At 42.4% G+C, this 17,342-nt stretch overlaps 2 protein-coding genes across 12 annotated transcripts in view; one reads left to right on the top strand and one right to left on the bottom strand.

Annotated features, from left to right (window-relative positions):
* Window positions 1-17,342, top strand: part of LOC122206635 (gamma-secretase activating protein) — a 103,634-nt gene that overhangs the window by 77,191 nt on the left and 9,101 nt on the right. For 3 of the 11 annotated variants that reach the window (XM_042916048.1, XM_042916013.1, XM_042916002.1), the window contains 7 exons: window positions 2,462-2,565; window positions 3,228-3,322; window positions 8,303-8,422; window positions 9,290-9,351; window positions 11,307-11,408; window positions 11,569-11,668; window positions 12,095-13,789. In XM_042916048.1, the coding sequence (XP_042771982.1) occupies window positions 2,462-2,565; window positions 3,228-3,322; window positions 8,303-8,422; window positions 9,290-9,351; window positions 11,307-11,408; window positions 11,569-11,668; window positions 12,095-12,186 (675 nt within the window). In that variant the 3' untranslated portion in view covers window positions 12,187-13,789. Of the gene's footprint in view, window positions 1-2,461; window positions 2,566-3,227; window positions 3,323-8,040; window positions 8,423-9,289; window positions 9,391-11,306; window positions 11,409-11,568; window positions 11,669-12,094; window positions 13,790-17,342 lie in introns of those variants that run through there. The other 8 variants (XM_042916039.1, XM_042916022.1, XM_042916030.1 and 5 more) reach the window with 7 other exon arrangements.
* Window positions 14,835-17,342, bottom strand: part of CCDC146 (coiled-coil domain containing 146) — a 115,295-nt gene continuing 112,787 nt past the window's right edge. The window contains exons 18-19 of the mRNA XM_042915992.1: window positions 16,823-17,071; window positions 14,835-15,482 (exon numbers count right to left, since the gene is read on the bottom strand). Coding sequence (XP_042771926.1) covers window positions 15,279-15,482; window positions 16,823-17,071 — 453 coding nt within the window. The 3' untranslated portion in view covers window positions 14,835-15,278. The remainder of the gene's footprint in view (window positions 15,483-16,822; window positions 17,072-17,342) is intronic.

Raw genomic sequence — 17,342 nt, 5'->3', positions numbered from 1 at the left:
TGAAGACATGAGAGAACTTGAATTTAAATTCTTAATGAGTGCCTAACAGCTCAATTAGGCCAGATTCTAGCTCAGTTGTGTAAATACTCCCACATTAGAATCTGCTGGTGGGATTGGTAGCTTATCTACTCAGTAGCCAGTAGTCACTCACTGAAGTTGTGTGATCCAAATTAATAACACCAGTCCATGTGTAAATAGAAGTGGTGTGACCAGTTTGAATTTTGAGGCAATCTTGAGTCTCTCAGAAAGTGTATGGAGTTCAGGCGTGACCCTACTAAGAACCTAGAAATAGTGTGGTAGACCAGTTTCTTGAAGTATTTAAATTCACATAAAGAGAAAGAACACTCCATTTCTCCAAGTTTGGGTAAGAACAGTATGCAAATGACCAGTGTGTGAACATATATGTTTGCATATATGTATTAGATATAGCCCTGATTGAATTTCTTGTTTAATTTTATTACCTTTTATAGTTTTCTGCCTTTATTACAATCACCAGTGTCTTTTTATTTTTTTTTAAATTTTTAAAATGTTTTATTTATTTTTGAGACAGAGAGAGACAGAGCATGAACAGGGGAGGGGCAGAGAGAGAGAGGGAGACACAGAATCCGAAACAGGCTCCAGGCTCTGAGCTGTCAACACAGAGCCTGATGCGGGGCTTGAACTCACAGACCACGAGATCATGACCTGAGCAGAAGTCGGATGCTCAACCGACTGAGCCACCCAGGTGCCCCTCACCAGTGTCTTTTTAAATAGTATCTTTGAATTTCACAGTTTTTAATACATTAGGTGAGGTTGGAATCCTCATATATTGATATTTACAAGCAGGGCATTGAAACTTTCTTCTTTGTCTTTTTTTCCCCCCAAATTTGTTTGTTTATTTTGAAAGAGAGCACAAGCAGTGTGTGTGGCCGGTGGGGGGGGGGGGGGGAGTTGGTGGAGAGAGAGAGAGAGAGAGAGAGAGAGAGAGAGAGAATCCCAAGCAGGCTCCACACAGTCAGCACAAAGCCCAATGCAGGGCTCAAACTCATGAACTGTGAGGTCATGACCTGAGCTGAAATCAAGAATCAGACGCTTAACCAACTGAGTAGCTCTGGTTCTCCGGCATTGAAACTTTCTTAAATAATAATAATTCTTTGTAGTAAAACTATACCCAGGAACTCAATTTATGAACGTGTTCTTGATCTTCCCATGCTGACATTAACTTGCTTTCTTTGCCCTTTAATAACACAATTATTTAACATGTCCATCTGTCATCATTCCTTCTGTTGACTTTAAATTTCACCTTCCAATGTGTTAAAGGATTTTTGTTCAGGCGTCATGCTTCCTTGCAGTTAATCACATACAACTTTTTTTTAAATTTTTTTTTACATTTATTTATTTTTGAGAGACAGGGTGAGACAAAGTGAGAGTGGAGGAGGGGCAGAGAAGAGGGAGACACAGGATCGGAAAGGCTCCAGGCTCTGAGCCGTCAGCATAGAGCCCGACATGGGGCTCGAACCCACAGATCGTGAGATCGTGACCTGAGCTGCAGTCGGACGCTCAACCGACTGAGCCACCCAGGCGCCCCCACATAAAACTTTTAACAGCAGTTTGTGTTAACAACCACCAGAACTAATAGGACCAGAAGTGGTAGAGCTGTAGCCTCAGAAAACTCAATACCCGTGACTTTCTGACTTGGCTGCCACTGATGGAGGCCAAATCCATCTGCTCCTGCCCAGCAGCAAACAGCCTTGTCTCCCAATCCTCTCAGGAGGGTGGCTGAACAGGCTTTCTAAAACAAATGGAGGAAGTTGCTGCAGAACCAGACTATATTGCTTATGAGTTATCTTACCTGATTTCAGCCAAAGAGAAACTGAGAATCTCTGTCACTGAGAATAAACTCTTATGCCTGTGCCTGTATGGAGATCCTTTCTGATTTGCCCCCTGTGCCCCCCGTCCTTAAGCCTACACGTGTAGTGCATGGACTCATGGCTGGCAACAGCCCCATGGAGACTGCTCTGTTGCTGACAAACTAGTCAAATGTATGACCTGGACTTGAAAGCAGTCTTACTCCACAGTCGACACTCAGGACCTCCATTCTCTTCTGTGTCTCCTTTCTTCTCACTGTCAGCCACTGACCTTTGTCATGTACCAGGCCTAGAACAAATCCATTTGGACTTGACCTTCGCTGGTGGCAGAGGGCCTATGATTGAGGGCCTGTTAACCAGGCTGGGGAAGCTCAGTTGGGGCACTGCCTGCATAGACAGAAGGGTCTCTGTTAGACTCGGGTGTGCATTTTCAGTCTTTCCATTTTGGATTCCAGTGCCTCAGAACGGACTGCAGAAAGGCTGGTTCTGTGTCTGGGCACAGGCCACATGCCAGCTGCCCTGAACGTGCCCATCAGGCCTGCAGAGGGCTAGCTATAGGGACCCCTGAGGGAAAGGGTATGGGCAAAGGCTAACAGGCTGTCTTTATCCTCCAGCTGGATCTCGTCTGCCAGATAATGGAAACCAGTTGGAGAAAACACAGTCTTCACCCCTGTGTTCCCCACTTGTACGCAAGTATCTCTTGCTCTCTCTTATCAAGGTGTGCAAAGAGTTAAAACAACCCTAATTGCTGCCTGTTTGGGCAAAGCTTTTTTGGAAGTTAACAGTTGACAGCAGTTGTCACCAGCCCTGACACTGTCTATCTTAATTCTATACTCAGCATTTAGGGAATCGCCCTGTTACTTCACCCATCCTCTTTCCCTGACACGTGGTTGATGAGGAGGGAGGGACGTGTGAGCTCAGGACTGCTAGGAAGGGGAATTTCAATTAATACCATTTATCATTTATGTGCCTTCTGTCTGGTTAGATTCTAGGCTTTAGACTGATGGTCGCCATCATACTTATGAGGCTTTCAGCAGGGCCTAGCCTTTCACCATTAGCATGAATTCCATCTCTGTTAGGTACTCAGAGCCACTGCTTAGAAAAACAGGTTTTTTTTTAATGTATGTTTGTTTATTTTGAGAGAGCGAGAGTGCACATGAGTGGAGCAAGGGCAGAGAGAGAGGGAAGGATAGAATCCCAAGCAGGCTCCACACTGTCAGCACAGAGCCCCACGGGGCTCGATCTCACGAACCCGTGAGATCATGACCTGAGCCAAAATCAAGCGTCAGAGGCTTAACTGACTGAGTCACGCAGGTGCCCCTACAAACAGGGTTTTAGAGATTAACCCTTGGCTGACTGTGGCTGTGTTGTTTTACCCAGCAGTGGGAGGGCCAGTGCAGCTGAATTTAAAGTCTTTCACATCATGACCAGGATTCTGGAAGCTACCAAGAGTTTGTTTTTACCGCTGCCTCCCGGTAAGTCTTGGCTCTTCTGTCTTTTGTTGTAAGAAATTTGTTTTTTCTTCTTCACGTGGTCCCAGTCTTGGCACATTATGAGTTTAAGGATGTGATCTCCTGTGTCTGAGAAATTGGGTATCTGGCGTCACCGTGAGAGATGGGCCTGACATTGGTTCTCTGCAGACCAGATCTCTCCAATTATTAAACTATGCTATGCCTTGTCACTAACTTTAGGGAGCCTAGGCTGGTCCCCATGCAGCTTGCTAAGATACTTTGAACCAGTGAAGATGATTCATGGAGATCTTTCTCTGATGTCTCCAGGCTTAGTTTATCTGATTGAGAAAGTTAACACTCAGAAGGAAGTGGGTCTGGCTGGGTGTCAGAACTTGAGCTGATTCTTATGTGCTTGGAAGCTAAAAATTGCCCTTAGGACTTTGAAACAGGAGCAAGTCAGGCCTCAAAACAACCTTGGCATGTGCGTATGCAGTCATTCATTTAATTGGTCATTTGTTCATTCAGTAAACAATTTGTTGATTTTTTAAATTCCATTCCATGTACTGTGCTAGAAATTAGAGCAGTTACAAAAATTAACAGAAGTCCAGTTGGGAACAGGTGTATATAAATCAGTATCCTTTATACAAAACAAATAAGCTCCCATCGGCTTTGTGTTCATTACATCTAAGTTCTGACAAGTGTTAAGCTTTATGATAACTATCACTACATAATGTTTATCAGCCAGTTTTGTTTATTTATACACATACATCTATCCAATAATATACCAGTAATTCATTCTTTTATTTATTCATTTTAAACCAGGACCGGGGAGCCTAGGTGGCTCAGTAGGTTAAGTGTCTGACTTTGGCTCAGGTCATGATCTCTCAGTCCAGGGGTTTGAGCCCTGAGTCAGGTTCTGTGCTGACTGCTCAGATGCTTCAGATTCTGTGTCTCCCTCTCTGACTCTGCTCCTCCCCCGCTCACATTCTGTCTTTCAAAAAAAATAAACATTAAAAAAAATTTAAACCAGTATGAGTATGGTGCCCATTTTATGCCCGTTACTGTTCTAAGTACTTTATATAAATAAGCACGTTTAATCTTCATAACAGTCCTAAATAGTAGGAACTTAAATTGAACCACATTAAATTGTCAATATCCAACCAGTTTTTGACCAACAAAAATGGCACTTTCATAGGGTTCCACTTATGATTCTTCCCCTTTTATGATGATGAAATTGAAGCACAGAAAGGCTAAGCAACTTGCCTAAAAGTCACACAGCTATTAAGCAACAGAGCCAGTATTCAAAGCCAGGCAGTCTGGCTCCAGAATCTGTGCTTTTAGCTACTATTCTGTGCTGTCTCTTGAATTTTATATTCCATTTGAATTAGTTGATGCTGAAACATTGACTATTTATGGGCCCAGGAATCCCCACAGCAGTCTTGGCTTGTCAGCATTTGTGATACATCCTTCATGCTTTGGAATCCTTCATGCTTTCTCTATCCATACACCTTATCTTATAAGAGCTGCTTGTAGTGGAGGTACAAAAAGAGTTTCTTTTGATTTTGTAGGGATCTGAAAGTGACCATTCATGAACATTATAGATGGCTTTAAATGATCCTGATGGAATCTGAATTGCAAGATGCCCTCTAGAAAGACTGAAGGGATTTCATGAAAACTATATTATAGCTCTCTGCCTTAAGCTCTTAATTATTTGTCATGAACACAAAAGACTTGTTAGAGGAATGATTGACACTTTCAGATTTGTTCACCGTGGATGTTCAAGCCTCTTTTGTAAATAAATGAACGTGACTCATGGGGAAAACATTATACTTGGGAGATCAGAAGACTTTACCTTCTGTGGAACATCACATTCTTCCACAGGCATGTGTAAGGAGGGGAAACATGGTGGAAAAGTGTTATCCATAGTGGCTGAGAATAATTAGGAGTACACTTAATGGTTTGTGTCCATGGGTCAAGTAAGAGCAGTATCCCTCTCTCCTCTTCTTTTAAATCTTTGTTTCCCTCATTTGACGTGGAAATAGAGGTGAAGTGAGGTTGGATCACGTGGGTGTGCATGTGTGTGTAAACACCGGTGTTTTCCCATGTCCCTGTGTTTGTGTGCTTGCTTTCCAAGCCTCCTGGATTAGTGAGAACTGTTTGAGTTCCAAGGGTCAGAAACTTGTAATCCATTTGGTTAAAGAGGAAAAGGCAACAAGGACCCCGAAAAGGAAGTCATGGTTTAACCATAGCTGGAGCATTTGCAGTTTGAAGGGAGCCTGGGTTCCCCTCACTGGCTACCTGAGGCCAGGAGCCTCGGAGGATGCGGACGGGGGCTGCAAAAGCTCTGCCTTGGAACTGATGCCTACTTGGAGCCAGTTGGCTGTGTTACTTGGAGCTGATGTGTGGAGGCAGCCAAGAAAGGACTGTTGGATGTGGGGCTGTGCCCTAGGGATAGAGAATGAAGCGTCATCAGGGGTTTCCAGGACACAGACACAGGGCTGGAGAAGGGATTTTGAATCCAGGAAACCTATAGGACGCTTATGTAAACTTTTCTTCAGAACTAATTTCACAACAGTTTTTAATCTTAGGAAGAATGTCCAAATCCATGTGAAAAATCTCATGTTGTTGATTAGTTAGTAAAAGTCACTTTTTTTTTTTTTTTGGATTCAGAGAAGCCAGTGGACTCCTCCAGCTGTCAGCCCATTAACATCTGTTTGTGGGCAGAGTCCGCACTTTATCTGACCCTTGATGTGGCCAGAACTTCGGACTCAGTCCCTCATTGCTCATGATTCATGTGCTCAGAGACAGAAAACTCCATGACGGCTCTGAATTCAAGTTCCTGCTCTTTGGGCATCATTTCCTTGTCATGTAAATTCCTAAGATTAGGCTGTGATCCTTTGTTATTCCCTATCCACACCCCCTCAGTTTCCAATTCTCTACCTGTTGCCACGTGTCTCCCCCAATCCCTCCCTTCCTCTTTCAGGGTCAATGCCCTCATCACCTCTGGTGCAGGTTCATGAAGTAGCCTCCTGTAAGTCTCCATACCTCTTGTAGCAAAGTGTTGGTACTCCAGTCCATTCTTTGCCTGTTGCCATTTTAATATTCCAAGAGTAAAACTGAAATCCTTTTTCCATCTTGCTCAGAAACTTTCAGTATCCCTCTCCAGAGTCTAATAAATAAGATATTCCTTGCCGTCATTCAGCATTCAGTCCCTGCCAATACTCAGGGCACCCTGCACTTTTCCTTCATGGAACTGGTCACATTTTTAAGAATGTATGTTTTGTGACTATCTGATTGTCTTCCCATCAGACCGGAAGGTGGATGGGAGCAGCAGTGACGTCTGTTTTGCTCATTATCGTGCACCCAGCTCCTTGCCTGGTGTCTGGAAGGCATCTGATTTGTTAAATAAACTAACCATTCCAGCCTTACCTCCTACCATTCCTCTCATACACCTGATTCCAACTCAGCTGGGTCATTTAATGCTTTCTGAACATGCCCTGTACTTTCTCACTTTTGGGCCTCTGTTCCTGTTGTCCCGTTAACCCAGCTGCCAGCTATTGGTGCGGGGTAATGTTATAGGCTAAAATTCCATAGCCCGCCTTCAAATTTAGCTCTGCCACTTACTAATGGTATGATTCTAGGCAACCTTCTTAGTGCCTATGGATCTTGGTTTCCCCATTTATAAAATGGGAATCAGGTAGTTCCCACCTAATAGTGTTGTATGAGGATCAAGTTGGCCGGTGCCTAGACTGAAGGCCTCAATACGTGTTTGTTATTTGTCACTGTTGTTCTACCATGTGCTCTGCGCTTCATAGACTTTGCTCTAGTTCTCAAAGCCACACTGTGGGAACCGTACTGGTGGCTCCATTTTAGGGATGAAGAAACAGGCTCATAGGGGCTTAGTTACCTATGGTGAGTAAGCAACATGGCAGGATTCTAGCTTTGGTCTGCTCATGACAAGCCTGGCTTTTTTTTTTTTTTTTTTTTTTTTTTTTAACTGTCTCCACTCTGTATGTTCTCTGACCTCATTTCCACACACAGGAATCACATTTACCCTTCAAAGGTCCCCTTCTATGCTGTCTTTTCCAAGAGGGCTTTTCTGATTATCTGCTGGAGTGCTATCTTCTTCTCCCATGGATGTTGTTTTTATTTATTATTATTATTATTATTAAAGTTTATTTATTTATTTTGAGAGAGGCAGAGACAGGAAAGAGAGAGGATCCCGAAAAGGCTCCAGTGCTGTCAGTGCAGAGCCCCATGCGGGGCTCGAACTCACAAACCGTGAGATCATGACCTGAGCTGAAACCAAGAGTCAGACGCTTAATCGACTGAGCCATCCGGCGCCCCTGTTTTTATTGTGTGTTGTTAACAGTGTACTTAGAACTCTAGGTTTCTGAGTGTTTGAGTAACCCTCCCCACAGGACTTAGGTATGAGGGTGGGCCATCCTCTCTGTTGAATTCCTATAGATATGCTATCTGACCATATTATTTACATTTTTCTTTTTTATAATTTACTTCAAGTAGACCCCCAAAGCCTTTCTTTAGGGCATACCCAGAGATCAGGCATATAGACTGTCCTCTTCTGGTCCAAAATGTTTCCTCTTCAACAATGTGGTCCCCATCTATCAGCCTTTTGGCCTGGCCATATGGGGTTTGAAGTTCTTCTGTTAATTGTTCTCTTTTGCCATCTTACTGTAGAATCGCAAACCTATTAAACTGTAAAACTATTTTTCATTGGGCAGGCCTTGCATTTTGTCTGTTTGCCTAGGAAGGGACATGAGGTGAAGGCAGTACATTCTTGTTGGGAACTTACTATGTACCCAGAGCACTACTTGGTCGTGATAACACAAAGAAGGAAACTTGGACCTTGTCTTCTAGCAGCGTTTATTTGACTCTAGGTGCCAAGGGACCAAGCTAAGTGCTTTATCTACATTACTGAATTCCTTTCCTCTGGAAGGCTGGGATGCTGGCCGACTGTGTTTACCCTCCTGATCTCTCTACTAGGTTTTCACACTCTGCACACGATCCTGGGTGTCCACTGTCTCCCTTTGCACAACCTGCTGCATTACATTGATAGCGGAGTGTTGCTTCTCACCGAAACAGCTGTCACAAGGCTCATGAAAGGTACGAGGCTCTGAGTCTGCCAGAGTGCCAGCTCCAGGCTGAGCACCATCAGGCTGGCTTCGCGGGTGTGAGCCTGTGGGGTCACACGGGGCCCCGCTGCACTCAGGAGTGCAGGGGGATTACCGGGCACTCAGGAGTGCCCTGTGCCCTGTTGAATGCTCTGCGTTAAATCTTGAAATTCTTAGTAGCGGAACAAGGGGATCCTCATTGGCCTTTTGCAATGGATTCCATGTAATATGCAGTTGGTCCTGTTCATTTCCTGTAACCAGCCTTTGGGCTCATTTGAAGTGCCTTAGACCTTCAAGAGGCCCCAAAGGGGCTTCTCAGTCCACACACAGCTATTACATTCCTTCTCTGTACACGGGGGCACTTGAGGATAGGAGACTCTGAAGGCTTGTTTCTCGAGAAAATGTCATGAAATGGCTTACTTTCAGCTGATTAACTCTGTCATCTCAGACTTAGGCTTGAAATGCAAGAAAAGTTAAGAGATGCAGGGCTTACATGAATTTGCATTCGACAGCCCCTAGTATAATCACTTGCTGAAATTACTCATTGTGGTATTTTATAGATGAGTTTTGTTAATGTGTGTTAAAGTATTTGCCATTCCTCAAGGTGCCTTCTGTTTTAAGTTAGTAAAATTGTTCTGTGGCTGGCAGCCATGTTCCACGCCATATAGAAACAGCTTCAATAAAAACAAAGCCCTTTTATTCAGAGACACAAACTAAAATTTTCAAGGTATTGTTAGACTTAACATGAGAATACAAGGTTGGGATGTGTGTTATCAGAATGAACCACTGAAGTAGTATTTGGCTTGCTCAGATATTAAAGTGGAGGTTTGTTTTATTTGCCAATCTACCTTTCTTGTAGATCTGGACAATACAGAGAAAAATGAAAAACTAAAATTCAGCATCATTGTGCGGCTTCCCCCGGTAATCCTGAATTATATTTTATTCTCTCCATAAGCCTTGGTATGAACATCCTTCAGTTTCTTCTTGTAAAGGGAGCATTTACTTGTTTTGGGCTAAAGTCAACTGAATTGTTTCACTTTTCAGTCCTTTCCAAGAAATCCCATCCATCCCCACCCGTCGGCCGTTCCCTGCTGCGCCCACAAAGGGCTTGTTCCTCTGGCTTTGTACAGCCTGGCACAGCCTGCCTGAAGCACTGAGCCATTTTCCCCTCTTAGGAAACCACGCTAATATTTACGTCTGTGAGTCTGAGGGGAGGGACAGGGGAAACATGTGCTTTTGGCATTTAAACTGATAAGAAATTTAAATACAGGTGAGGTCAGAAGGTTCTGGAACTGCATTTCCTCCCTCTGTCATTTCCACCACAGCAGGAAAACATTCCCAGGTCGAAGGAAGAATGAGGAACGTGAGAGAAAGGGTTATCCAGACACTCCTTATTTTTATGGAGGATATTAGCTCTCTGAGTCAGAAATACTAAGAAAATATGAAATTCCACAGCAAGGTCTTCAGAGCCTCGGACTCCACAAACTTCCTGACCCTGAGAGCCTCGGCCAGCTCTCTGCTCTGTTTGCCTACCTTGAACACTCGTATCTCTGGCACAGTCCTCCCACAAAGGGATGTCCGTTGCCTTTCTGGACCTAATCATCTTCCTTTGTAACACCCTCTCCTCCTCACAGCTTAGTGAAGCAAAGGCGAGGGTAGAAAACAAAGCATACTTTCCATGGCTATATCTCTCTGGGGAAGGTCTCTGAACATTTAGTTTGGTCTCTAATTTTTTTTTTTTTTTTTTTTTGCCTCAAACTCTTAGGGAATTATAATTTTCTGGGCAAGACATTGGCAGAGAAACATGGCTACAGACTTTTGTTTCCTATCAAGGTATCACTTAGAGTTGCAGGTACCCGATTTTGAAGAGTAGCAGATGAACTCCATTTTAGAAAAAGAATTTGGCAACATCAGTGTAAAGGGCCTCTCTTTTAGACTAGTTACTTGTTTTTAAATTTTTTTCATTTTTTTAATGTTTATTTTTGAGAGAGAGAGAGAGAGAGAGAGAGAGACAGAGTGTGAGTGGGGAAGGGGCAGAGAGAGAGGGAGACACAGAATCCGAAGCAGGCTCCAGGCTCTGAGCTGTCAGCACAGAGCCTTATGTGGGGCTAGAACCCACATACTGCAAGATCATGACCTGAGCTGAAGTTGGATGCTTAACCAACTAAGCCACCCAGGCACCCGAGACTAGCTACTTTTGAATAATTCTTTTTAAATTATTATTTAAAAAAAAATTTTTTTAACGTTTATTTATTTTTGAGACAGAGAGAGACAAAGCATGAACGGGGGAGGGTCAGAGAGAGGGAGACACAGAATCTGAAACAGGCTCCAGGCTCTGAGCTGTCAGCACAGAGCCCGACGCGGGGCTCGAACTCACGGACCGCGAGATCATGACCTGAGCCGAAGTCGGCTGCTTAACCGACTGAGCCACCCAGGCGCCCCCATTCTTTTTAAATTATAAATAGATACAAGGTACATTTACTTAATGCACTGTAAGCTATATTCTCCTCTCTATATTTTTTCCATTCTTTTATTGTTATTATTGACTTAATTTTTTTAGAGTAGTTTTAGGTTCACAGGAAAATTGAGTGGAAGGTGCAGAGATTCCCCATATGCCCCCTGCCCCTACATGCGCATAGCCTCCCTCATTATCAACATCCGCCACCAGAGGGGTCCATTTGTTACAACTGATGAACCTACACTGACACATCACAATCACCCAAAGTCCATGGTTAACATTAGGGTTCACTCTTGGTGTTGTTCATTCTGTGAGTTTGGACAAGTGTATGATGCAATGGGTCCATCATTATAGTATCATACAGTGTTTCCACTGCCCTAAAACTCCCCCTCTACATATTTTTCAATTTGCCTAAAAGCTTATTGGTCAGAAGATCTGTCGACTTTGGGATCATCCTATGAGCTCTAACATTATTTCCCGGAACCACGTGAAGAGACTGCTGCAGAACTATAAGAAAAAGGTGAGTCCGTGGGAAAGCACAGCCCCACTAAATGTTCTTTGGAGCCTGTCTGCCCACTTCAATGTATCCGTATAGGCAGCAATTGTCATTCTGTGCCCTTTTTGTAAGTTTGTGCTTGTTGGGGAGATTCAACTGATACCAGAAGTGGTTTCTCTTTTAGCCCCCAAGTTCCGTGATTCACAAGTCGTCATTCAGTGTGGAATTTCTGCCTCTGAACTACTTTGTTGAAATACTGACAGACATAGAATGCTCCAATCAAGGTAATTTCACTCCTCCACTCTTAGCATTTCCCTGCTGTTCTCTTGACACATCAGTCCCTATTCATTTCTGTGTAGCCTTTTCTTTCCAGAATACCCCTTACTTACAACTTAGTCCTTTCTGCAATTGATCTTGGTTTGTAATGTACAATTTAGTTCTTAGAGTAAATTACCAAAGGGATAATCACCTTTGAGGTTTTAAAAGGATTTAAGAGATTCAAAACCCATTTGGTTGCTGCAAATGACCTTCCTTAGGGCTGAGGTTTGATAAATTTTAACCACACATTTTCAGAATAATGTGTATTACCAAAATATAAAAGAATTACAATTTCAACGAGCTGCGAGCACAATGTTATAGAAGTTCCATGGCTTCATAGTAACTCTTTTCTCCTCTCTCTTTCTCTCTCTCTCTTTTTGTTTTTTTCCCAGCCCTATATGCTTTTGAAGGACATGACAATGTGGATGCAAAATTTGTAGAGGAAGCAGCTCTGAAACACACCATGATGCTTTTAGGCTTGTAAAAGAGAAAATGCAATTATACCCGCCTCCAATAGTTTAATCTTGTCATTAGCTTGACGTCTGTCAGGAATCCTTGACCAATATTTAAAATTGGTAACCAAAGTCAGAATGCGTTGTCAAGCCGTCTGACTTTCAGTCTGGTACTTGTTGAGACAGAATCAAACTGCTGTGCCTCATCCCAGTTTTGGACAGCAGACAAGAGGTCAGTGACCGACAGTCCCAGGAGGCACGCAGTGTCATCAGTGATGCTCTTCCCTAGTGGCTTACCTTCCTAATGTCTTCCTAGGTCAAAAGCTAGTTTCTGTTGCACTCTGAAATAAAATATGCTTTAAAAAAATGTAGGGAACAGTGTGTAGAAAAACAGAAACTAGATGTGTCGTTGAAAACAACATAGGACAAGCAGAAAAATTAAATGTTACATAAGAACTGTATTTGGAAAGAGGATACTTTTTAAAGAGCTGAATTTGGACCAGGTCAAATCTGCTATTTCTAGAATAGAATAATTTGTAACATACGGCAGTGTGTACATCCAGTATTTAGAGTAGGATTTGTTTTTATAATGGTTCAGATGGAACTGTATGTATATGTTAAAGTTCTTTTTTTTTTTTGTATTTATAAAAGTTTGATTTAGTAATATCTTGCCATTAAAATAAGAAACACTGAAGGTTTTGGCCTCTTTCATTTTCTCAACATGGCCTTTTTATCCCAGCCAGGAATCATGAGTCTGTGAGTATGTTCCCTCGAGGCCCCCATGACACCTAACTAGTTCTCCTATTTTTCTTTTTTCTTCCCTCTCTCTCTTACAGTGACTACATTCTGATCTATAATGGTAGTTGCTTGCCCGGGGTCAGTCTACCCTTTGCTTTTTTTCTCTTCACCCTGTTTCCTGCAGTGATCTTGTAAAATTTTAACGATTATAATTATCACTAGCTGGTGTCATAATTCAACTTCTTTTCTGAAATCATAGTTGTGTTCCAAATATTGTCCTCCACTACAGAATTTCCCTTTTTGGTCACATATTTAATCATCACAGAGGCTGCAAATCTGGGGGCCTTGTCAGCATGTTAGACTTTTTTTTCTCTTGAGAAGGTCATTGGTTTTCACTCCCTACCCTTTTCTTTTTCACACTTGTGTTTTGGTGTCTTTCTAAAGTCTGATTCCTCAGACTTACGCTGAAACTGGTCCTGCTCATAGCCTTTCAATGACTTGCCATTCATTACAGGATAGGATCCAAACTCCTTGTGGCTCTTACACAATTCCCCAACGTGAACATGCTGTTCTAGCCGGGCCAGTTTGCTGGGCCTTGAATTCAGCTTTTGTCTTCTTACTTCCAAACTTTGCTTAGGCTTTTCCCCCCACTTGGAATCCCCTCCTCACTTATTAAAATCTTAATTATGTTTAAGGGCCAGATAAAAAGTTCCATCTGACTGTGATCCCTGGCCATTCCAACACACAGTGACACCCTCCCCCTCTTAACCAGTAGCACACCTGTAATATTTAAACATCCATCCCTTTGTGTTACAAATTATGTTTCCATTCTTATATTGTTCCTACATGTATATTTTTTGGATCCCTAATGCAATTACTAATTCCTACAACACAGGATTTGTGTTTAAGTATACAGTATTTCTTTGTGTTAACCACACAGTGTTACTTATCATAGACACTTTACTTCTTAATAGCTTTCCAAACCATCCAGTTAGATTCAGGACTGACTTGTAGGCTGAGAATGAGATTAAATTTCCTTCCGGTCTGGCAGGATGTGGGTTTGCAAAATATTTTGTTTGATTTAGCAAAAATCAAATGAAGGAAGGAGGGATGGAAGGAGGGAGGGAGGGGGGTAGAGAGAGAAAGGAAGAAGAAGGAAGGAAGGGGAGGGGAGGGGAGAGGTGGGGAGAGGAGAGGAGAGGAAAAAGTGGTATTTCTTACTCCCAGAATTATGACACAAAATCCATACCTGATACCAATATGAAATACAGCTTGAATATATGAAGTAAAATCAGTTTTCAAATTTACTTGTGTATTTTCATACATGAGAAAATATAAAAACGGAATTAGGAAAATATACGTGGGTGAAATGCAATAAAATTAGAGTAATGAAATAAGTGGAATTGGCCTCATTTCCAATTCTGTCACATGCAAAGCTACAAATGTTTTCATTGGAATTTTTAAAAATCTGGAGTCAGAACTTAAGATAATCACAGGTTTATTTACATATAACATTGTAAAAAATCTAGATTTATAAGATAAATTTTTATAGCAAAAGGATTCTTTATTTGTAAAAAGAATTACCATAATATACTTTAAAAAGGACAAGCCTCCTTACTGCTTTTTATTTGATTTACATTTACCAACAATAATTTCAAATACAACTATTTAACAAAGTGAATTATACCCCTGTGTTACTTGGGATGTTTTCCTTTTTAAACAATCATTCTGTCTTTCCCTTTCAAGTGAATATATTCAATAGTATTTGTGTTTTTTCTTCTTTAAATTTTTTTAAATGTCTGTTTTTGAGAGAGAGAGACAGAGACAGAGTACATGTAGGGGAGGGGTAGAGAGCAAGGGAGTCACAGAATCTGAAGCAGGCTCCAGGCTCTGAGCTATCAGCACAGAGCCAACACGGGGCTCGAACCCATGAACTGCAAGATCATGACTTGAACCGAAAGTCAGATGCTTAACCTACTGAGCCACGCTGGCACCCCATTTTCTTCTTCTTTAATAAACAGAGACCACTCTGCCAATTTCTGTACGTCACTGAAATTTGATTTATTTTTCTTGCATTTTTATAGCCCCTGGACTATACATTTCTGAAAGGTAGTCAATATATAGAGTGAAAAAGAAAAAAAAATAAACACTACAGATATATGCCTTGCCATAACTGTAGGACAATTCTGTGTCCTACTTAACATCATGTAAAATATAGTAGTTGATGAGTGTAAAAGGAAGCCATGTTGTTCTCCACTGGTGGTCAATTGCAATATTTTGCAATAATTTGTATGTTAGAACTCTTATGCTGATATTTTCCAGCTGTGGATATGAGGAAACCTGATTGAAGTGTCTCTCGTTGAGAAGCCTGGATTGGTTCACATACTCAGATTTCAATTGGCTTTATAACAGGTTTTCTTATGTGCCTCATATTGGCCCCAGGTTCACTGGGCTTAAAAGGAGCCAAAGCGCCATATGGTTTTGGCAAGGGAAGAGCGGCCTCTGCCTCTGGGATATAGGCATTTGGACGTGGCTCTGCAGTTGTGTAAACACCGTTGGGTAGCTGGCGAATATCTGCCGCCAAGAACTCCTGCAAAGAATGATTTTTCCTTTTGAGTTTCCTGAAAACTATAGTGAAGCCAATTCATCCTCAGGGCCCAGCAGACACAGCTGGGTCTGAGCAGTCTTAGGCTGTGTTGACTGATATTCCCCCAAAGGGACAGATGGGTATGAGGGTGGAGTTGCTAAACACACACACACACACACACACACACACACACACACAGCATCTAATTGGAATGACCCATGTTACCCAAGTATCACTCTGTTGCTGGGGTTTAGGGTTTATCATAAACTGGTTAGTGGGTTTTAAATTCACTATATTCCAGCTTTAATAGCTTTCATTACACACTATTTCCATGATTTTGAAAAAGGCTGGAGTAAGTCATTGGTGAGCAAATGTTAACAAAGAGGGAAATAAGGAGTGAAGTAGAACCAGAGGACAGAAGTGGTCAGCACCTTGCTTTGAACCTCAGGGTCCTCAAGATTCTGCCTGTGCTTCTGGAGAATAGAGGAATTTTTTACAGCATTAAAAAAGAACTCTAAATAATGGAGACAGGTAAATGACAGCTGGGACGTCATAGGTAAAAATGAATGCCCTAAAAAATAGAGTCCCAGGCAGTGTGGAAATTACAAATCTGACCCTATTTTCAGGCATTTCTAGTGTGTGTTTGGAAGGCATGTCTTCTTGGGATAGGGAGTGAATAGTGATCCTTTGGGGGATATCTACTTGCCAGTCTGAGAGTGAGCTGTAGGTCCCCAGAATGTAGTTTTCTTAAAAAGAGATCCTTAATGCCATTTTAAGAATACTAGAAGGTCATGGGAGTAGGCAGAACTCGGCACCCGATGTGTAGGTCCAGTGATAGACCTAGATTTAGGTCAGTGGTTGGAGAAGAAAGCTGTGGCCTTGAGGCCTTTGATGCCACCAAGTGCATAGTCTGCAGAAGGCCGTGACAACCTTCCCAATCTACCTTGGTGGTCCCAGTGGCCAGACATGGGAAAGTAAGGTGTAGCCTGAGCAGGGGTGCAAGGACATAAAGCCCTATGGATAAAACCAGTGCCAGCCTGGCCACTGTCCTGCCGGTGGGAGTCTATGGTGTTCAGCCACACTAGCCCAGGATGTAAGTCTGGGGGAGGGGGGTGGTTGGTGCTTGATGAATGTTTTCTGGAAAATATTACCGCACTTGGGATGTTATTTTGACTTGTCCCCTACATCATATCTTAATAAAAACAAAACTCCTTTCTACTGCTTGTTGGAACTAGGTGTGTGCTAGAGTGGGAGGTTTTTTATATATTTTGGGAAGACTGAAATCCCTGAAAATAGCCCTTCCTGCCACACTGGACAAATGCAATATAGAAGACAAAGCTTACCTGAGATTTTTCAGCGATGGCCAAAGCATACATTTCTTCATCTCGAAGTACCTTCAGCCATTCTCTTTCAATGTCTTTATTGAGTGGCAGACCCTTTTCTATCCTGGAATTGCAGGAGAAGATGAAATCTTCTTTATCCATGACTTCCTTTTGGAGTTCAATGGCCAGAGCCTGTTTCATGGAAAGCTCAGCAACAAGAGCCATCATTTTTTCCGTGGCATCTTTGATCTTTTTCCGGTAGCCGTTCATCTAGAATGAAAGAGCCCAAGGTTTAGACTATGTATACATTAAGAAAATGGCAGGCTGCTGGCTGTCTAGAATGGTGGGGGGCAGTCTTGGCTGGAGGACAGAGAGTTTAAGTGGGAATTCAGAGGAAATAAGAATTGGAAGAGATCTCAGAGATTGAGCCCAATTCCCTGGCTGTGTAAATAAGGCCCTCCTCTCACAGGCACACACACTCACCTCCACACCTGGAGAGAGCCTGGCCCTGGGTAAATAAAGACAGGAGGGAAAAGAAACC

The sequence above is a fragment of the Panthera leo genome, chromosome A2 (genome assembly GCF_018350215.1).
Source record: "Panthera leo isolate Ple1 chromosome A2, P.leo_Ple1_pat1.1, whole genome shotgun sequence".
NCBI classification, from domain to species: Eukaryota; Metazoa; Chordata; class Mammalia; order Carnivora; family Felidae; genus Panthera; species Panthera leo.
Note: the sequence above shows the minus strand (reverse complement) of the source record. Positions and strands in the feature narration are given on the sequence as shown.